Source organism: Chenopodium quinoa, unplaced genomic scaffold, assembly GCF_001683475.1.
Source record: "Chenopodium quinoa cultivar QQ74 unplaced genomic scaffold, ASM168347v1, whole genome shotgun sequence".
Lineage (NCBI taxonomy): Eukaryota > Viridiplantae > Streptophyta > Magnoliopsida > Caryophyllales > Amaranthaceae > Chenopodium > Chenopodium quinoa.
In genome coordinates this window covers 1,549,792-1,572,753 of record NW_018744143.1, presented here as the reverse complement: position 1 = coordinate 1,572,753, position 22,962 = coordinate 1,549,792, and the positions used below count along the sequence as shown (strand labels likewise).

At 33.0% G+C, this 22,962-nt stretch overlaps 3 protein-coding genes across 3 annotated transcripts; all 3 read left to right on the top strand.

The window, feature by feature from the left end:
- Positions 1-10,802: 10,802 nt before the first annotated feature.
- On the top strand, positions 10,803-12,911 carry LOC110693298. Its single transcript, XM_021870455.1, has 4 exons — positions 10,803-11,067; positions 11,128-11,428; positions 11,914-12,233; positions 12,487-12,911. The coding sequence occupies exons 1-4, from the start codon at positions 10,803-10,805 to the stop codon at positions 12,909-12,911; spliced, it is 1,311 nt and encodes a 436-aa protein (XP_021726147.1).
- Positions 12,912-13,161: 250 nt separating this feature from the next.
- On the top strand, positions 13,162-14,219 carry LOC110693297 (uncharacterized mitochondrial protein AtMg00810-like). The gene is made up of 2 exons (XM_021870454.1): positions 13,162-13,615; positions 13,690-14,219. Exons 1-2 carry the CDS (start codon positions 13,162-13,164, stop codon positions 14,217-14,219), a joined length of 984 nt encoding a protein of 327 aa, XP_021726146.1.
- A 5,268-nt stretch (positions 14,220-19,487) lies between these two features.
- On the top strand, positions 19,488-20,546 carry LOC110693324. The gene has a single exon (XM_021870477.1). The coding sequence runs from the start codon at positions 19,990-19,992 to the stop codon at positions 20,197-20,199; it is 210 nt and encodes a 69-aa protein (XP_021726169.1). The 5' UTR covers positions 19,488-19,989; the 3' UTR covers positions 20,200-20,546.
- The last annotated feature ends 2,416 nt before the right edge of the window (positions 20,547-22,962 follow it).

The following is a 22,962-nucleotide window of genomic DNA, read 5'->3' as shown; positions in this document are numbered from 1 at the left end:
ATTCTCGCAAGAATAGAGGGTCTCTTCCTAGTTGCAACTAGAAGATGATTACAAGTCGCAACAAGTGATGTTTTTGATTAACAATCAAACGAGCAACGCTCAAAGGAGTAATTCCCAAAACAAATCTCTCTATCACTCATATTCAAAATCATTATTGATATGCACCCATATTTATATGATGAAACATAAGATAGGAAATTAATAATCATATCCTAAAATAAGATAGAATATTAAGAATCCTAATCCTAATATGTTTCTTACCCATATTTGTAACCAACTATTAAATCTATCCTACCATAAATAAATTAAACAAATAAATATTCTAGTAACAAAAAGTCTTAAAGACTAAAAATAGGAAAAGTCCTTTCAAGTAAAAGGTAAAAACCCATAGGCAAAATTCCTAATAATTAATAATAGCTAAAAGATAGTGTAAGCTTTCTAAAAACTCCATGAATTTTTAAGAAAACCCATATTGGACTATTGCTCACGCATCATACTCCCCTTCTTCGAAAAAAATCCGCCTCGAATTTTCTCAAATCTTGAAACATGATAACGAAACCAACACGCCAAAATCCCGTAAGTGCCAAAAGGACCCACAAAACCTGAAAATCTGATACCATTATGATGTGGATCTCTCAAGACCTCACAAGGCTCGCAAGCTATAATAACATTAGATCTTCGAATTTTAGCAAGAACTAAAGAATTACACGAAAATTAATAGGATAGTACTCTAATTCTCGCAAGAATAGAGGGTCTCTTCCTAGTCGCAACAAGTGCTGTTTTTTATTAACAATCAAACGAGCAATGGTCAAAGGATTAATTTCCAAAACAAATCTCTCATCCATTCATATTCAAAATCATTATTGATATGCACCCATATTTATAGCGTGAAAACCATACAAACATAAGATAGCAAATTAATAATCATATCCTAAAATAACATAGAATATTAAGAATCCTAATCCTAATATATTTCATACTCATATTTGTATCAACTAGTAAATCTATCCTACCATAAATAAATTAAACAACTAAATATTCCAATAAGTAAAACTCTTAAAGCCTAAAAATAGGAAAAATCCTTTCAAGTAAAAGGTAAAAACCCATAGGCAAATTTCCTAATAATTGAGAGTGAGGGATAGCTTAAGTGGTTAAAGCTCTCCTCCCGGTTCCAGGTGATCCTGGGATCGATTCTCATCACCTGCCCTTGTGGCTCTCTAAACACCAAAAAAAAAAAAAAAACTAATAATCTAATATATATATACACACACACATATATATATATATATATGTGTGTGTGTGTGTGTGTGTGTGTGTGTGTGTGTGTGTGTGTGTGTGTGTGTGTGTTAAAGTAGGCATTTTTGGAGAGCGTTCGGAGCGCCACGTAAGAAATATACTTATTTCGACCAATAAGAAGAAAGATTTGTATTTTATTTTTGAGTTAAAAATTTATGTCACCACCTAGATAAAAGTAACAGGTTGGATTTGATATATCTAAAATTTTAATGCCACGTAGATTATAATCCACGAATTAAATTATTTTAATGAAAAAAATAAAGTAAAAATATAGGAAAAGATAAATTTATTAATTCAATACTACGAGTATAAGAAATCCAAAAAATATATTAAAAAATATTTAAATGATAAACGCTTATAATAAAGTTTGATACCTATCATTATAAGATAAATTTTGATAGTATTTATGATAAGAAATACAAATTGTTCGCTAATTATAATTAAATTAAAATTTGTGATACCTACCATTATAAATTGACACATCATACGACCTAAACAGAATTTCGTATCAATAAAAAACCCTATCAAGCGAATTTTGTGTTAGTAATTTTGTGTTAATTTTTGGTCATCAATGGCTGGATAATTTTTAGCTTAATTTTTTAAAATCCTATGTTTAAATTAGTATTTCTAATTATTACTTACATTGTATTAATTTAAGATACTCAACGATTATATGTTTATGTTTTATTTACTAAATGTTTTTTTACATGCAGATCTAACACATCATACGACACAAATAAAATTTCATATCAATACAAAACCCCATCAAGCGAATTTTATGTTAGTTTTAGGTCATCAATGTCCGAGTAATTTTTAAAATCTTATGTTACATTGTATTTATTTAGGATACTTAATGATTATTTGTTTATGTAATGGCATACGATTAGATGTTGTATACTTAATATATGGATGGCTTTGGTTATTTTTGGAGATGATGGAAAAATTCCAATACATAGATTTGATTTTATAGCGCAACAATTTTTCATTTATTGGTAAATATATTGATTTATTTTATATAAATGTAAAGATTTAATTTATATCAATTTCAGTTTGGCTAACATTTCACGGTTCAATTTATCCATTGATGTAGTAGGTTGGTTGTGGACGAGGTTGGTGATTCTATCGAAATAAAAGATATGGTAAAACAATGAATAATGATTTAGGATTTAAATTATTAAAAATTTATCATTTCACATTAAAGATTTTATATAGCGGAAAAAATATCATATTTCCAATTTATTTATATTTAATAAATTCATTATAAATTATAGTAAAAAAAAATATTAAACTTTTGTAATTTTGTCTAAAATTATTAAATACAAAAAATCAAATAATTAAAATCTTAGATGAAAAAACCGTGCATCGCACGGGCTTCCATCTAGTTAATAATAAAATTTTCAAAAAAACCCGTATTGGACTATTGCTCCCCCATCATATGAAATGAAATTGTATGTAATATCCTAGGTTAACACGAGCTAGTAGATAATGTCCTCTTTCGTCCTAACTCACAAGGATTTGTTTTGGTGAAAGACATAAATTCTATCCAAAAGGTCTTCATTAAGTTGATGAATCATCAATCCCCATATAAGAAAGTTTTCGTTCTCCTCAGCTTGCGATGTGGGAGCGCCATAGGCACATTCTCCTCTCCTTGTAAAAGTCTGTGTCCCGAAGGCATAACAGGTTACCAAATTTGGCCTTGGCTTTGATACCATTTCAACACCTTAATTAAGTGAACATGAATCGACTAGTAGATATAGTAAACTGAACTGCTTAACCATTAATCTTTTTTTTTTTTAATCTACAGTAAATTCACAATAGGCACTTAGAGGCTCAGAGCCTCAGAGCATATGTGATATGTCGTGTTTTGTGTATATTATTTGGCTTATTTTTAGTTAGTTTTGTTAGTTTAGTTGAGTATTTGAGTCCGTTTTGGTGTAATTTGGTTTAGTTTCGATGCTTTTATGCTTTTATGGGTAGTTTCCATTGTTTTTATCACAGCGAGAGTTGGGTATAAACGGATTTGAGTAAATCAATTTAGGGTTTGATTCTCAACACGAGAGTAGTTGGGTTTGATAATTGGGAAGTGAGAGTAATGTGTTTAATGTCTCTAATATGCATGATACCATGAGAATAGGATTGATTGTATGTTAGGGAAACCATTGATACTCAAGAGAGATCCTTGGTATTTATTAGGGTTTACTTTTCCCCGTTCGATTGAAATCGTATGTTAAGGGTAGAATTACAATTGCATCGATAATAGTTGTGGTGAAGCTAGATCTTGGATGTTTTTAATTGCTTGATTTAATCATCTTAATTAGTTTATTTTCGAATTTTTCCTATATTTTAGACCCTTAGTTATCGATTATACTTGATTTTTGCTTAGTAAAGATTTGAGTCTAATTAATTGTTTCTGAACCTTAGTCTCTTGGGATCCGACCCTTACTTGCCAGTCTACATTAGTATTGGTCTGTTAGGTTATTTTTTATAGGTACGCGACACGCCTACCAATATGATAAATATATGTGCAGTTATTTTTTTTTTTAGCAAAATCGTTATTTTTATCCCATTCAATTAACGAATTGTAGATGTAATGTAATAGACCTATCACAAATCAACATAAAGCTATGACATGGTCAGCTGGTTGTAATGTTGAACCATGATGTCATTTATTTGAGCCTGTTTTGATCATCTTTTGGCATTAGGAAGTGATTCTTTAGGGGAAATATCCATCTTAAAAGAGTTTTATATATAGTTACCTTGTTACATTATCAATAATAAGAGTTTTTCTTGTCCCGATTGCTAAAAAAAAAAAAAGAGAGTTATCCTCCTAGGTCCTTGCATGCATGTCACGGGATCGAATCTCACTTGATGGGGGTGGCTAAGGGAGTTAATGTTAATGGTTAAGACAGAGTAGCCCTTGAACATGTTTACCTCTTTGTTACGGAGATCAAAAGAGTAAGTTATTGAGACCGATCAAGGCTTAGACCAACAGCAATCAAGATTCTTCCAAGGAGGTCAAAGAATGTAATATCAAGCACGCCAAGGAGGATTTTTTCTAAAAAAGGATCAAGAATGTATGTCAACCTTTGTAGGTCGTCTTCCCTTTATGGATCATACAATATTATGTATGGTAATCGAAATATTTGAAATTTCGAATTGGACTTTGATCTCATAAGGAATTAAGAATGCAATATGAAAATTCAAATGAAAATAAAAATATGATTAAAAAATATTAAATCCAATTACATTATTGTCTTATTTTGTTAGGAAATAAACTAAACTTACCAAATACCAACAAGATTTGTTTTGGGAAAAGAAAAAGGTATAATGTATCTTTTATTTATTTCTATCTTTTACGCTTTCCTAGTTTGATGAGGGTTGTAATTAGGAAACTAGATAGATTTTAGGTATGTATAATCAATGTAGGATTATTTAAGCTTGGAGAACAAGTAAAATAAGAGGGGTTAGGCTTACTTGAAAATTAAGATGATTCATCAATGATGATTTATTGAGAAGGAAAATCATCAAACGAGTTACTGTCTTATTTTGTAGAAACTTAATAAAACAATATTTTGTTTGAGGGGAGGAAATCTAAATTTCCTCATAAACACTTGTCTCTTTTATTATTTGATTTATAAATAATAATAATAATTTAAATTTTAATAAACCAATATTTTGTTCGAGATGCACGGTTTTTTCATCTAAGATTTTTAATTATTTGATTTATTGTATCTAATAATTTCAGACAAAATTACAAAAGTTTGATATTTTTTTATTACTATAATTTATAATGAATTTATTAAATATAAATAAAATTTAAATATGATATTTTTTTCCGTTATATAAGTTCTTTAATGTGAAATGATAAATTTTTAATAATTTAAATCCTAAATCAATATTCATTGTTTTACCATATCTTTTATTTCGATATAGTCACCAACCTCGTCCACAATATAAAATCAACTTGATAAAAATGATACAATTTCATACATATATCTCAAGAAAAGATATTTTCCTATATACTCTAAGTTTTTTTTTTTTTATAATTATTTGATTTATTTTACAATATAATAATTTCAGACAAAAAAAAAAAAAAACAAAAACAAATAATAATTTAATTAAAATGATATTTCCAATTACAAAAGTATAATTTATTTTAATATAATTTATAATCAGACTCAATTTATTGTTGTTTTGTATTTTATTCGTTGTTGTTAGTTATATGACAATAATATGATATCTTTAAAAAAAAATTGTAAATATGATATTTCATTGATTACATATTAGGATAAAATTTTTAATGTGAAAAGATAATAATTTTTTATTTTTCAAATAATTTAAATCCTAAATCATTATTCGTTGCTTTTTACACTTGAAATTAAACTCTCAAATCTATATATCATTTTGTATATTTCTTGCGATCTCTTGATCTCTAACAAATTATTTGTCTTTTCAATTCCTTAGACATAAAATGTATAAAGAAGGTAAAGTTTTTTATTGCGTTATAAGTTTTAAATTTTTTTTATGCAAAAAACATCTTATTAATCGAGTATTTAGATAAAACCATTAATTTCATAAGATAAATTTTATTTTTTTTAATAATTTAAATCCTAATATCCCACGGTTTTTTATACATAAAATCTCATAAAAATAATTTTTGTAATTAGATCATACTCATAATATTTTTTATTACTTTGCTATTCTTTGTTAAGGATAATTTTTATTAATTTTATGTAATTTATTCCCCTAATAAATATTTTGATAAGAACATTAAAAATAATAGTTATTATTTGTAATATTTCGATGTAAAAAAATTTGTATAAAAAAAAATTTCGATAGGATCACCAACTTTGTTCACACCCATATCTCTTCCATCTAATAAAAGTGGATAAACAGAACATGTTAGCAAAAATAAAATTTATATAAAATTAATCTTTATAGTTTTATAAAATAAATTAAAATATTTACCAGAAAGTGAATAATTATTGTGAAATTAATCTAAAAATTGTAATTATACAAAATTAAATCTATGCATTGGAATTTTTTCATCGTCCCCAATCACCCAAACAATAGAATTTTGGAAAATTGAATCATTATTTTGTTGTTGCTGACAATGCGTGCGATATTGCTTCTTATTTGTAACGACTGAAAAGTATCTAATTGAGTAAACTTTTCCTTCAATCAATTTTGAACAAAATTGAAGAACAAAGTTTAATTTAATTGAGGCATGAACGTAATTACCCTGTAATTAAAAATAAAAAATTAAGTTAATTTTATGACTTAATTAAGCTACCTAAATCACAAAAAAATTGTTTTAATCATAAATTAATTGATAAAAACTAAAAAGTTCATTAAAAGATTTAATAAATGTAAACAATTTATAAAGATATAATACCTCCTCATCCAATAGGATCATCAGGCGAGAAACTCGTACTTTGATATTCCAAAGATTTTTGCTCGAATATAATTCTTTGATTAAATTAGATCTGCATGTAAAAACAAAATTCAGTAAAGAAAACATAAACATATAATCATTAATCCCAAATAAACACAATCTAAGCAATAATCACAAATATACATTTAAACATGGGTTTTAAAAATTAGGCTAAGAATTACCCAGCCATTGATGACCTAATAAAACTGACACCAAATTAATGACACAAAATTTGCTTGGTTTAGTTTTGTATTGATACGAAATTTTGTTGGTGTCATATGATGCGTCAATTTATAATGGTAAATATCACAAATTTTAATTTAATTATAATTATGGAATAATTTTTATTTCTTATCATAAACACTATCATAATTTATCTTATAATAGTAGGTATATAAATCCTATATCTAAAGATGATTATTTAAAAAGATAATTTTTAGTTTTTTAAATAACTTAAATCCTAATAAATCAAAATTCGTTGTTTTTACTTACGTGGAAAAATTTTAAATCTCATTCGTCACTTTTGTTTCGGTGGCAAACGAATTTTTTAATTCCAAAATAAAATAGAAATCTAAATTTTAATTGGTCGAAAATATAACTTTACTTATGTGGCGCGTCGAATGCTCTCCAAAAATGTCTACTTTATTATTAGATTAGATTTTGCTATTTATTTTATTTTGTGTTAAAGGGTGAGTTCCTAATTTGTTCCATTGCCAACATCTGTTATAACAAATTGGTATCAAGAGCTAGGTTGATGCATGGGGGATTTTGGGAATAAATACAAAGTAGAATTATTTAATGGGAAGACGAATTTTTTTTGTTATGGCAAAGTACGGTAAAGGTATCGAGATTTGTGGTCGAGACAATGGGTGAAGACATAGTTGGAGGTTTTGTAGTTTTGTCCTTTAAAAAATTACATGTAGGAGGGTTTATAGTTTTGTCCTTTAAAAAATTACATGGTGGAAGGTTTATTGTTTTGGCCTCAAAAAACTAATGATTGGTTGATGGTTTTCTTGTGACTTTTCCGGTGCATAAAATCACTAGTTGGAGTCTCCAAAAATGAACGAGGGAAATCACTTCATGGATGGAAGAAGATGTTCAAGTTCAAGGGGAGGCATTCGATCGCGGGTTGATCAAGTTGGAAGTCATGTTGGGTTTGAGGGGAGGTTTCTTAGGATGACAAGCACAACTAGAGGAAAAAGATCGTTGGTACATGTGGATGTTTAGACGTTTAGTAAGTTGAGTTTAAGGGAAGGTTTGTTAGGAAATAAACTAAACTTACCAAATACCAACAAGATTTGTTTTGGGAAAAGATATAATGTATTTTTTTATTTATTTCTATCTTTTATACTTTCCTAGTTTGATGTGGGTTGAAATTAGGAAACTAGATAGATTGTAGGTATGTATAATCAATATAGGATTATTTAGCCTTGGTGAGCAAGTAAAATATCGTAATTGATGTGAGTTTCTTAGTTAGCCTATATAAGAGGGGTTAGGCTAACTAGAAAATTAAGATGGTTCATCAATGATGATTTTCCTTGGGTTATTGTCTTATTTTGTAGGAACTTAATAAAACAATATTGGGGAGGAAATCAAAATTTCTTCATAAATATTTGTCTCTTTTATTATCGTATTTTGCTATTTATTATATATTGTGTTTGAGGGTGGGTTCCCAAATCATTCCATTGCTAACATCTGTTATAACATATTTTATATTCATATCTTATATAATTTTTTTTTTGCAAATATATACAATACATCTATTTGAACATTATTAAAAGGTTATGTCATTGCTATCCACTTATTAGCACGAGTATATTTTTGTTTTAAAATCAATTAAGCGAAGAAAAATAATAAAAACCCTACATTTAAAATTTAATCAGACAAAACAAATTAACATTTATTGATAGACTTCATTGTATACTTTCTTGTATTTCAGTTTGCACCATTTGCCTAAAGTCATCATCAATAGTCAATTGTAATTCGTCCAACTTTTTCTCTAGATATCTCTATCAATTAGAACTAAGTAGTAGTAAATTGTTGTTGCATTAATTCTATACATTATATATTATGACATTTATATTGGTAGGCTCCATCAGTCCATCACATTGCACTTTGCACTTTGCACTATACATCACTGAATTATCATTGTCTAACTTATTTTAAGCTATTTTTGTAAAAAAAGATATTATATATTTATTCTTATAATGTTCAATTTAAGCTTAGAACACCATTAATGATAGATAGACTTGTAACTCTTACTACTTGTATCGTATATATAGTTGTATAGTAATTTAATCATTCCTTTTCCTCTTTCTTCATGCCCTTTGATTAAAAACTAACCCTATTTTCTTTCATATAAATGTTAGAGCATGCATCATCAATCAACGATATATACTCTTGTTCAATTAGTCATTTGCCTTCTAAGGTGTTGAGAATAGTGATGAACCTAGCTCACAACATGGAAGTCCAGCTCGTCTTCAGCCCCAAATAGCCTAACAGAATTCTGTTATATTATAATTTCCAGTTGTATTTTCCTGCTTTGTTTTTTCTATTAAATGCTGACTATTTAAGTCATGCAAAGCTGTAATAAATTCATTGTAATTACTCTCAACTAATTCTCTCTGATTTTTTCTTCTTCTTCATTCGAAACCTTTGTACAAATTCTGAGTTTTAAGCTCTTTTAATGGCGAAAGTGAAGTTTTAACATGGTATCAGAGCAGGAATTTCGATCGGTTCTTCGTTGGTGATTTTGGATCGGAGTTCAAAGAAGCTTTCATTGGTGATTTTTCTTCAATTGGTTTGTTTTCTTTCGTCGCCATTTTTGAGTGTTTTGGTTTGGTTCTTTGATTCAAATTGTTTGAGATTGATTAGTTTGGAGTTTTTTTGGTTTGGTGGATTCGATTTGATTGACTGAGATAAGCGTTCTGTGTTTTTTGAGTTTTGCCTTCTGGAATTATTTGGAGATTGTTTGGATATTCTTCGATTGAGATTTATTGCATGTAATTGTTTTCGATTTTCTTAGATAAATTGATTGGTTGATTGAAGTTTTGGTGAATTGATTTCTTGAAATTAGATAAATTGGTTGAAGTTCTTGATTGATTGGAAATTTTTTGATGAAGTAATTGATTGAATATGGATGAAGATCAAAGTTTTGATAGTCAGAATAGGTCTTTGGATCTCACTCAAGATCCTAGTACAGTATACTATATACATCCATCTGATAACAATATACACAAATTCATCTCTGAGGTTTTTGATGGTGAGAATTATACCTCTTGGAAAATATCAATGGTTATTGGTTTATCTACCAAAAATAAACTGAGTTTTGTTGATGGAAGCTTGAGTGTTCCATCATCTGTTGATTCTTCTTATAAGGCTTGGGTCAGATGTAATGATCTGGTTATTGGTTGGATATTGGGTGTTTTGGGACCAATAACAAAGAAGAGTGTATTCTTTTATAAAACTGCTGGAGAGATTTGGAAGAATTTAGAGGAAAGATATGGTCAAGTTTCTTTAACTGAACTATATGGTATTTAAGAAGAAATTACTACAGTTCATCAAGGAAATGAGGAGATAGCTGAATTCTTTGCTAAGATCAAATTTTTATTGGATCAGTTGGATGATGTCAATCCTATACCAGTGTGTACCTGTAGTGGTTGTGTTTGTAATGTTACTAGAAAATTTCTCAAAATACAACAAGATTACAGACTGCTGCAGTTCTTAATGAAGCTGAAAGATGAGTACAAGCTAGTCAGGAGTAACATTTTGATGATGCAGCCTCTTCCAACTCTACCTATGGCCTGCACGATGTTGTTACAGGAACAGAAACACAAGCAAATTAGTGAGCATACTACTACTCCTACAGAAGGGTTTGCTTTTGCAGTAGATATAAGAAGATTTTATGATAATAGAAATCATAACAATGGAAACAAAAATGGTAGTCAGTACAACAATAATAGAGGTGGTTATCAGGGAAATTTACGGGGAAATCAAGGAAGCTTTCAAGGAAGAAACATGTCAACCAATTTCAGAGGAAACAAGTCTAATTTTTTTTTGTGAGTTCTGTAAGATGACAGGTCATTTGGTTGATAGATGCTACAAACTTCATGGTTTTCCTAGTGAATCAAAGGTGAATAATGGACAAAAGAAATTTGCTAACATGGCTCATGCAAATAATGCAAGAAAATTTGTTGATAATGGTGATGATAGTGTTATTGCAACCTTGTCTAGAGATCAGTATACTCAGTACATGAACTTCTTGGAAAGTCCTAAGGATGCAACAGTTGCTGCAATCACTCAGGAGCAGAATAACTTCAGAGCAGCTTATTTTGCAGGTAAATTGTGTCTTCTTTCTGTTTTTGGTACTGGATAGATTGTTGATAGTGGGGCTACAGACCATATTTGTAGAGACTTAACCTTGTTTGATAGTTATAGAGCCTTAGGATCTGATGAGGACACTATTACTATACCTGATGGAAGAAAAGTGTTTATTTTCCATATAGTTTCTGTTACAGTTAGACAGGACATAGTGTTGAAAGATGTACTATTTGCCCCTGATTTTCAATTTAACCTAATATTTGTCCATAAACTCTGTAAGGACCTTCCATGCATTGTTAAGTTTACACCTGATTATTGTATTATACAAGGTCCCACCTTGACCAGGGAACTTGTTCTTGGTAACCAGAAATCAGGCTTGTATCTTGCAGATTGCAGTCCCATTGCAAGATCTCTTTAGGATAGTTTTCACCTAGCTTCTGCTGTAAGTAGTAGTAATTCAACTTCTGGTTGTACTTTGAATAATGATGCTAAGCTTTGGAATCTTAGGCTAGGATATTTACCTTTTGAAACAGACAAGTCTTGTTTTACCTAGTATAAATGTGAAAGACTGTGATGATAACATTTGTCAAATATGTCCTCAAGCTAGACAATGTAGAATACCTTTCTCTCATAGTCAAATAAAAACTTCTTTTCCTTTTGAGCTCATACATGTGGATATTTGGGGACCTCTTAGGTTTAAAACTCACAAAAATTGCTCTATGTTTTTTACTATTGTAGATGATTTTACTAGACACACTTGGATTCACTTATTGAATTTTAAAAATGATTATGTCAAGATTTTGATTGATTTTAATTGTCGTTTTTGCTGAGAATTAACATGGTTACAAAGTGAAATGCATTAGATCAGATAATGCCAAGGAATTGTGTGAAGGAAAAATAGCTGAGTTTTATCACGCTAAAGGGATTTTACATCAGACTAGTTGTAGTGATACACCTCAGCAAAATAGGGTTGTAGAAAGAAAGCATAAGCATCTTTTAGAAACAACTAGAGCCTTGTATATTCAATCTAAAGTACCACAAAAATACTGGGGTGAATGTGTTCTTACTGCTGCTCATATCATTAATAGGATGCCTTTGTCAGTTTTACATAATTTTTCTCCTTATCAGAAACTTTTTGATAGGCCACCTGATATTTCACATTTTAGATCTTTTGGCTGTCTATGTTAGTTTCTACTAACAAAGTGGGCAGGACAAAATTTGATCCAAGAGCAGATCCATGTGTTTTTATTGGATACTCACCTACACAAAAGGATACAGAGTTCTTTATTTAGGTGACAAACACATTTCGGTTACTAGAGATGTTCATTTTTATGAACAACATTTCCCTTTTCATGTTCTCAATACAGACAAACCTCCTTTTTAATTTTTTCTACCTAATGAAAACAACAATCATATTTTCATTGATCCTTTTGTAGACTGTACAGAAGGATATCCTGTTCATAAAACCACAACTAATATTAATTCCAGACAATCCACACCCAATCCTAATCCTAATTATTCTCCTATAAATATTTCTACTTCCTCTCATTTTTCTAATTCTTTTCCCTCTAGTTCAATGTCTAATTCTTTCAACACCACCAATTCTTCTTCTTTACCTTATCCAATCATTCCAAATTCAGAGATTACTGACATTCTAGACACATTACACTCTGAGCCAATTTTGGAGCAAAGACAATCTTCAAGACCAAGAGAGCCTCCTAAGTGGATGAAATATTATGTTTGTAAACTTCCCACCAAATCATCTTCTCATTGGTGTAACTTGGTTTTCTACTCTGACATACCTTGTTCTCATAAACCCTTGATAGCTCAGTCATCTTCTCTGTCTGAGCCAACTACATAAAAAGTTGTTGCCAAACATCCTGAGTGGATTTCTGCTACAAAAAAAGAGATAGAAGCCCTTGGAAAAGAATAAAACATGGGACATTGTTGATCTACCTCCTGGTAAGAAGGCTATTGGTTGCAAATGGGTCTTCAAGATCAAGCTTAGGGCAGATGGATCAATAGAAAGATACAAGGCCAGATTAGTTGCAAAGGGCTACACACAAAAGTTTGGTATTGATTATGAGGAGACTTTTTCCCCTATAGTCAAAATGACTACAATCAGATGTGTTACAGCTTTGGCAGCTTGCAAGAAATTGGATATGCATCAATTAGATGTAAATGATGCTTTTCTACATGGAGAACTCAATGAAGAAATATACATGACTCTTCCTGAAGAAATGAATGGTCTTCCTAGTAAGATCTGCAAGCTGAAGAAATCCTTATATGGCTTAAAACAAGCTTCCAGACAGTGGTTTGCTAGGTTGGTTGTTGAACTGAGAAAGCTTGGGTTCTCTCAGTCTCATAGTGATGCATCATTGTTTATAAAGAGAGTTGTTGGGAAGGTCATAATTGCAGCCATATATATGGATGATATTATCTTGACAGGGGATGGTGTTGATACAATATCTGATCTCAAGTTTCATTTAGACAAGATTTTCAGCATTAAAGACTTGGGAAAGCTAAGTTTTTTCCTGGGAATTGAGGTCAGTTATATGCCAGATGGTTTTCCCTTAACTCAAAAGAAGTTTACTCGAGAACTTTTGCTGAGTGTAATTTTCCTTTGAGAAAAAGTGCAGTTACTCCTTTGCCTCAACATCAAAAACTTGCAACTGATGATGGAGTGTTGCTTTCTGATGTTACTCTTTACAGAAGTTTGGTTGGAAAACTAAACTTCTTAACAAACACCAGGCCAGATCTTTCTTACAGTGTTCAGACTTTGAGCCAGTTCATGCAAAATCCAAGAACAACTCATATGGAAGCTCTTCAACATACTCTTAGATATGTGGCTCACACTACAGGACAAGGGATTTTGTTAAAAGGTTCTGATGCTCTTACTTTGCAGGCATTAATTGATTCCGATTGGGCATCATGCTCTGATTCCAGGAAAAGTATTTCTGGTTATGTGTTGCTACTTGGTTCTTCTCCCATCAGTTGGAAGTCCAAGAAACAACCAACAATGTCTAAATCATCCTCAGAATCAGAGTATAGGGCAATGGCCTCTGCTGCTGCTGAAGTTACTTGGGTAGTTAGGTTGCTGTCCGAACTTGGTGTTCTAATTTGCAACCTGTCACACTTCATTGTGACAACTAGTCTGCTGTTCATATAGCCAAGAACCCTGTCTTCCATGAGCGCACCAAGCACATAGACATTGATTGTCACTTTACTAGGGAAAGATTTCTTGAAGGGCTAATTCAGTTGACTTACTTGCCAACAAAATCACAGCTTGCTGATATTTTTACAAAGATCCTTCCTTTAGCTCAGTTTGCAGAGTTGTTGTCCAAGCTTGGCCTATTCATTCCACAGTCCAGCTTGCGGGGGGGGGGGGGGTGTTGAGAATAGTGATGAGCCCAGCTCACAGCATGGAAGTCCAGCTCGTCTTCAACCCAAAATAGCCTAACAGAATTCTATTATATTATAATTTCCAGCTGTATTTTCTTGCTTTGCTTTCTCTATTAAATGCTGACTATTTAAGTCATGCAAAGCTGTAATAAATTCATTGTAATTACCCTCAACTAATTCTCTTTGATTTTTCCTCCTTCTTCATCGAAACCTTTGTACAAATTCTTCTGAGTTCTAAGCTCTTTTAATGGTGAAAGTGAAGTTTTAACATAAAGTGTAATATTGTGTCCTGGTTACAGTTTCTTAAATACGCCTCAGGTATTAATTCATTATGTACAAAGTTAATTAATGACATAACATGTTACAATTCGATAAATTATTATGAATGTTAGGAACTATTTCTAGTTCCTGCTTAATTGGTTGTACAATAAACGTACGTGTCATCTTCGACAATGACATAATTAAGTTTGAATTAACAAGGATTTTCAATATATATGTTATCACATATATATATATATAAGGATTTTCAATATATATATATATATATATCTTGGAAGGAAAAATACTCGACTAAACCATGGGTTATTGCTCATCTTTTGTTTTGTACCTATAAAAAAAAAAATAATAAAAAATCGTGAAATTTATTATTTAAATTTTAATAACTTCGTGATTTCTTCAAAAAAAAAAAAAATAATAACTATGTGATCTTTTATCGAATGTCGAGGAGTCAATTTTTCAAATTCGTGGTTGGCCACCGTGGCGATGATCACCAACGGATCCTCGTGAGGGAACGTAATCCCCCGGCAGTCGGCGGCTGTGAACGTCATGTTCGGCACCGGCGACTGGGGAGATTGAATGTCAGCGTTGTTCACCTGGTGAGTCAAAGCTCTAAGGTGTCGCTTGTGCTCCCTCCGAGAGTATATTCCTCCCGAGATAACATTGATCGGAGGGAATTTCCCCTCCGGCTTTTTACTGTTTTTCCGGGGGAAGTCGAGGTCTTGCCGAGAGTCTTTTGCTGACTTCTCGGATTCTTTTTTCTCGCGGTGATCCGCGATGTATTTTTTCAAGTATCCCTTCCGGACCATGTCCTCTATCTGGTCCTTCGGTTGGATACACTCCTCAGTGTTGTGTCCCGAAGACTCATGGAACTCGCACCACTGATTTTTATTTTTTCGCTGATACCACTCTGGGAGTGGTCTCGGCTTTCGGTAACTCTGCTCTTCCTTCGTCACGCTGTAAATTTTGGCGCGTGGAAGAGAGAGCGGAGTGTAGGACTCGTATCTGCCTGTGTATGAGGCAGATCTTTCCTTCTTTGGGTCGCTGGCCGAAGATTGCTCCGAGGCCTTTGACTTTCCCTTTGACTTATGGCCTTGGCCTTCAGACAAGGGTATTTGTCTTTGTTTCCCTCCCCCAAATTGAGGTTGGGTTTTCGCTTTGTTCCATTCTTCGGCTCGGATGAACTTATCCGAGGCATTCAGAGCTTCCTCCAAGGTCTGCGGGGTATGCATGACCATGAAGTCTAGGAACTTTCCGGGCTGAAGGCCATTCTGCATCGCAAAAACGGCTAGCCCCTGGTCCAGCTGAGAGACGCTGGATGACTCGTTACTGAAACGGGTCAGATAGTCTCGGAGGCTTTCGGTTTCCCCCTGTTGCAGACTCATGAGTTCTGCAGTAGTCTTCTCTCGGGGGTTTGCCGTGGAAAACTTGCTCCTAAATTTGGAGGACAGATCATCCCACCCTGTTATGGAGCCTTGCTTTACTCCCTTGGAGATCCACGCTTGCGCGACCCCCTTGAGAGTGGTTGGGAAATATTTGCACCAAGTCGCTTCGGATCTGGGGCAAAGATGCATATGAGTCTCATACGAGGCCACATGATCCTTCGGATCCGAGGTCCCATCATATGTGATGTGCGACGGTATTTTAACCGTGGGCACGCGCTCTTCCAGTATACATTGCTCGAATGGTGAACTGGCGGGTAGCATAACGGCCTTGCCCTTGTTCCTGGCCGAAGGGACCGCGCTCCGCCCTCTTAGAGAGGTAGGAGTGGTTTTCGTCCCTGGCTGGGAAGTCTGGGCCTCGGCTGCAGGGAACGAGAGGCGACTGCGCACGCTCGATTCCTTGCCGCCGAGTCGGTCGAGGACGCTTCGGCGAACAGTCTCAGGTTCTCGGTGAGTAGATTCTGGCCGAGAAGCTGAGCTGCTGCTCTTATGCATTTCTGGTCGTGAGGATGAGGATCCTTTTAAAAATTGAGGGTTCTTTTTCCTCTCTTTTTCATTCTTCCAGGTATCCTCTTCCCACTCTTCCAGTTCCCGGAAGGAAGGAAGCTTCCCACCATCATGGTCTAACTTCCTCCGCTGATGCCGGGTATGCGGAGGAGTTCGATCACGAGGTAGTGGCATATTTTGTGCCCTCATCGCCTCCATGAGTACTGCCAGCGCTCTTGCCACCTCTTCCGAGCTGGGCCCCGTCAAAGGGGTCCTCGGCCGAGTATGGGAATGAGGGCGCACAGCCGATGGTTGGCTTTGGGGCACTGAATGTGTCCTATGATCGGACTCACCCCTGCTAGACCGAGAGTGACTCGGCCTATGATGAGAGTCATGAATTACGGGAGAAAGGGAATCCTCCTTATATGATCCTCCCCCCGAGCTGGCACCCTTGGGAGAGTTCCGGTCCGGCGAGGGTGATGGTGTAGGGATTTTAGGCTTTTCGCCCGCTCCTTGACGGAGGCTTTTGCTCTTGCGGTTCTTAGCCATTGCTACTAAGATAATTGCAAGATGATCTTGGTTAGAAATTTGGCTTAAAGATTTTTGAAAGTCTTCCCCACAGACGGCGCCAAATTGTTTCGGGTGAAAACAATGGGACCTTGCCGAAGGTCCGCTGAAACGGAGAAGACTGGATTCGGTCCAAGTTATGTTGGGCCGAAGGTTTCCTGCACAGTAAACACACGTAAACTAGCCTCGGGGGTGTTGCCGAGGAAGGCCCCTCCGATGCTAAAGTCAGTATAATGTGTAGAAAGAGAACACTATGCAAGAGAATTTGTTGCTTGAGGCTTTTTTTTGAGTATATGAGAATATATGAATCTATGAATGAATCTCTGAATATATGAATATTTATGGCTTTTATACCTCTTCATACATGGAGAAGTTGGGCCTTAGCCCAATTGGCTTGCTTTGAGGGCTGACCTTTGACTTTAACACAATTGGAGAGTTGAACCTTGACCTTGGGCTTTTAATTGGATCATTTAATGCCTAGGCCCAATTGGACTAAATTGGACCCAAACAGTACCTATAAAAAAAATAATAATAAAAAATCGTGAAATTTATTCTTTATTTAAATTTTAATAACTTCGTGATTTCTTCAAAAAAAAAAAAATAATAACTATGTGATCTTTTATCGAATGTCGAGGAGTCAATTTTTCAAATTCAACTAAGACCTCCAAACTTTTAATACTCGATCAACTTTTATTAACTCTCAAACATATTCTGGTATTCAATAACCTCCATAGTTCCACTACTAGAAAAATTTTATTAATAATAAAAATCGAAAATGTACCAAATTAATATACCTTGTCGTCCTTGTGCATAAACACAATAGCACAGATATGTTTTAGTCGTGATAAAACTTAGAGAAAAAGACTAGACTTTCATACAATTGTTACAAACCGCGATACCACCTAGCTTTATACAGTTGTAAGTTAAAAGGGTGACATTCAATTAATGTCTAAGTTGTTGTATTAATTGCTTCAGTAATGCTTCAACTTTTCTTTTCTTTTTTTCTGTTTTTTTTTTTTTTTTTTCCTTCCGAGAGTCGTACGATAAACTAGCTACAGTACAGAGATAGAGCTCCAAAGTGTTGAGGTCACGTGCCAGTTCCCGAGAGAGGAAACTGTTAACTGCAAACCCAAACTGAATTTGCCGCCAACAAGTTTTGTGCAGTTGCATCGACCTTCTTTCATTAATCATTTCACTAATGAAAAGATATGGCCAACTTGGCTAGTATTTCATTATTTCACTCTCTTTTTGTAATAAATTAATTATTTTCATGCAAACTTTGAAGCATAGTTAGCTGTTTTAGAGTGGTACTCGTATTATCTTTCTTTTTATGTCATCCTAATAAGATTATATGTAACATTCAAGTACAATGGGTTTATGAGCTTCTTTTAATATTTCATCATATATTATATGAGACGGAATTACAATAATTTATTGTAGTTCAAAATCAAGAGTTTTATGGGAGGTCTTGATGCACAATTGCACATATTGACCTATTAAAACTATGTTGTTATTAAGATTTGACCATAACATTCACACCTTCTAATGTTAACACGATATAATGTAAATATGTAATTATTGGATTCCCTACAAGACAATGAAGTAGGAAAATTCGTAATTGCTCTATATTCTACTCCTTGTGATTTTGCTTTGTTGCCTATCCTCTACTTTCTTCCTCTCTTTCAATTCCTTTGTCTACCTTACCATAGCTACCACCTATCCAAAATAGGATAGGGACATATGTAGTTTGGATTAACTTATCTTGTTTATCGATCAATTCTTAATCAGTTATTGTCAAAAATCACATGAAAATACTGAAAGTTTAACGATTTATGATCGTTAAATAAAGTCATTCGAATTAAAATAGGTCACTACAAAAGTATTTGTCATTTGTATTATACATGCACAATATTGGTCATATGAACATATATACTAGAAATTTGTACTTTGAGGCAAGTATAATTAAAAGTGAAAATTAAATTGGTTTACAACAACAAAGAAATTACATTTTCATGATAATAAGGAGGAAATTTGCATAATTCATTCTTCCTCTAGGTTAAGGAAACTTTCTAGATCATCTTTTTTATATATACATGTCCTATTTTGGGTTGTCTTTTCTCAAGGACCACCAAGAGGCCCAATTACATCATCAAACACCCTTGGATTCGTTCTACCCTTGTTTTAACATTAGGATTCAAGCTGACGGTTAAACCTTGTAATTGTATTTTGTAGTTACCTTCGGTAAAAGTAATATTTTTTTTTATATTCAAGTACAAAAAAAATAAAAACAAATTAAGAAGGAAATAAGTTAAACAGAGCTAATAAGTTAAATTCAGCAAAAATAAGTTAAATTCAGCAAAAATAAAACATCGAGATTAAAATCGACCTTCTAGAAGGTGTCATCATAGACTCATAGTTATCACAATCTATACCACTAGCTACACTACAATACCTCCTTGATACATTCTTATCTCCTCAAACTTCAAAACTAGATAAAGCTTACAAATTCTAATGGAAACTAATCTTGAATAGTTCATACATCTCATCAAACAAACTTTTACCTAGAATTATCATACATTATACCCCACGTCCCCACCCCCAAGGAGGTAACGTGATAATAACTCCTATAAATAAATGCTTTTTACTAGGACACTCCAAATATACAACCAAATTTACAGTAGTTTAATAAGCTAAAACAAAATACTAGTACAAGATAAAAGAGAGTAGCAAAAGAACTTGTACTTTATTTAACAAGTCATAAGAAAAATGGAGTTTTCATGTTTTTTAGTGGACCAAAAGAGGGAAATGCAAAGCCAAAGGCCGGTTGCGGGGATGTGTTCGCGGTGTGGTGCGGCGGCGAGAGTGGCGGATATGAAGACGGCCACCCGATTTTGTTTCGTCCCTTTCTATTTCAAGTATTGGAAAGCTATTATTTGCTCATTTTGTGGTGCCACCCTTAAATCTTATGGTAATTAACTTAAATTAATACTTGTAATATTCTCATGCATTTCATTTTAACTAATTAATGTTACGTAGTTTTTTTTCTTTTTATTTTTTGTATAATTTAATATATATCCTAATGTATTTGTTCTCTTTGTAATTTTAGAATAATCCTCATCTTGAAGTTTTAAGTGTGAATTGTACGTTAATTGCAAAATATTACTTTGTATTAGTTGTAGAGAAGAAATAAAATCATGAATTTAGATAGCCGAAATGGGATATGTAGCGCAGTAGCGTATTGATTGTACATGGTATTGTGGTTAATGTTGTATTGTGTTATAAACTTGATAGAGAATATACCAACTCAATTAAAAGTTTAAATTGATATTTGAAGTGTTTGAAATATTTTATATTCTATCTTCTTTTTGAGCGTTTAATGTTCTCATTTTTTGTTTTGGTTGGGGCCGGAGGGATAGGCCGGGTGGTAAAATCAAAATGAGAAGTATAGTCGATTAAAAAGAGAGATGTGGCCAATTGATTAAGGACGTCCATTCCCGTAACAAAAGGTCACTCAAATGTATGTACGAATTGAAGTATATTCTGCATGGGTACGGTTCAAAGAGCATATCATTTATATCAACAAATTAAATCAAACTTGCATTATTCAATTTGTTGTAGAGTTGTAGTGGCGAAGAATATACTTGTATGCTTCGTAATTTGGTACTTGTATTCATCTACACATAGCATATAATTTCAGCAAGTACTAAGCACAAATTATTAGCTAGGCGAACTTGTGTAGTTGTGTAAGCGAGCCAGGTTGGCGGAGGAAAGTCACAGGTCCACCTAGCACGGTAGTAAGATGTAGGCACGGTTCGGAAAGAGGTCAAAATCGCTCTAAATTTTTTTTAAAAAAAAAAAAAAAAAAAAACAAAAAAGACCGGTGAACAAAATACAGAGTAGCTTAAGGGATGGCACATCCACTTGGCAAGACATAAGTCATGACACAATACAACACGATACAACCTTCACGAATCATGCCACAACCTAGAGGCCATGGCATAGTCCTAACGACCCACTACCAATCTGCCACGCATGTGGTGAGTACCTGCTTTAAGTAAATATGAAGAGTACAATTCATGTTCATAAAAAAAATCCTAGGGATGAATTCTTTATCTCCTCTAATGTAGCCTAATTTAGAGCTTATGAAATATCTAGTAATGTATACAACATGATGCAATTCATAGTGCAGAACAAAGTATACTTAAAACTCCAAAATTTAGCATCCATACCAAAACTGTTAAGTTACCTTTATAGCATAATAAATGACACAATCCTCTCCTTTTAGGAAGGATTGCCAACAACCATCATAACTTCTACTACCAGAAAAGGGTTGTACATTTATTTTCAACAGAATGCTTATTTTCAAGAGAAAATAATTTCACTAAATAAGTACTTGTATTATAATTCCCTCTATTATTTCAGAGTAGTGTTTCTAGTATGATTGCTTTGTGGTACTCTATGTGTCTTTGAAAGATATACCCAAATTTTATTTTTTGTTCGTCCATTTGAATATTAATATTGCTCCATTTCAATTTCGTTGATATGGTTTTGACAATTTCTCTCTAATTTGTTGCTAATCCCACATGTTAATCTCCAAAAATATGTGCTCTCTCAATACAACTCTTGATAAAGTCAAATGTGAGAGTTGAAACTTGAAACAATATCAAGAGTGAAATATAGGGATCTAATGATAAACTCTCCTAGCGATTGGTCAAGGAGGGACCAAGGGAGTTAGTGATGTAGCAATATTTAAGATCCTATGTAACTTTGATTTCATTCTATATTTTAAATTACAATATGATCAAAATTGAACTTGTAGATTATATAAATGTATAAATAATGCAAGTAAAAAAGAATGAAATGACCATGTTGTCAAAGGTATAGTCAGTGTCGGGGCTAAAATTGCAAATTATTTATGGGATCCTGTTCAACTTTTCAAAATGGGGCCTTTTACTCAATAAATTTAATACCCAATTTTTATTTGATAAAAGAATTCATTACATCAGAAAATTCGTCAAAATTAAATTAAAATCCAAGAAATCACTTAAAAAGAGTAGCTCTTTTTGCATGTTTTGTAGCAAAATCATCGATGACATTCTCTATATCGACTTCATCTAAAAGATCAAATTCAATTGCCATCAAAACGAGTCCATTTAATCTTTCTTGTGACATGGTCTTCCTTAAGTACGATTTCAGCAACTTTAACTTTGAAAACTCCGTTCTGCAGAAGCAACAGTTGCAGGAATTGTTAATAATATCCTACATGCAGTTGTTGCATTTGGGAAGCAAGTATATCGTTTTAAAAAATTTAATAAATCAATATTGCTCTCATTTTCTCCTTGGGTTAAAACTCTCTAAACCATGTTAACTCAACAAATAAATCCTCTCCATCAACATCAGAAACCTCACCTTTCTTAAGAGCACTTTCAAAATTAAAACAACAAGATAAAAGTTTCTCATCATCCATTGCATGCAATTTATCAGAATTGAACAAAAAGCCAAAGATATTCTCATACGATTCATATTGTTCAAACCTTTTTTCCAATGATGCAATAGTTTTGATTAGGGGATTTTTATCCACCAATCACCGTCTGACAAGTGGACCAACCAGGTTCCGCCACGTGTCCTTCACGAAGGCCAACAGGAGCCTGCCACGTGTCAATCACAGATACGTCCTCTACGGACCAATTTAGACACGCCACGTGTCCACCCATGCCAAATGGGAAAACCGGCCATCAA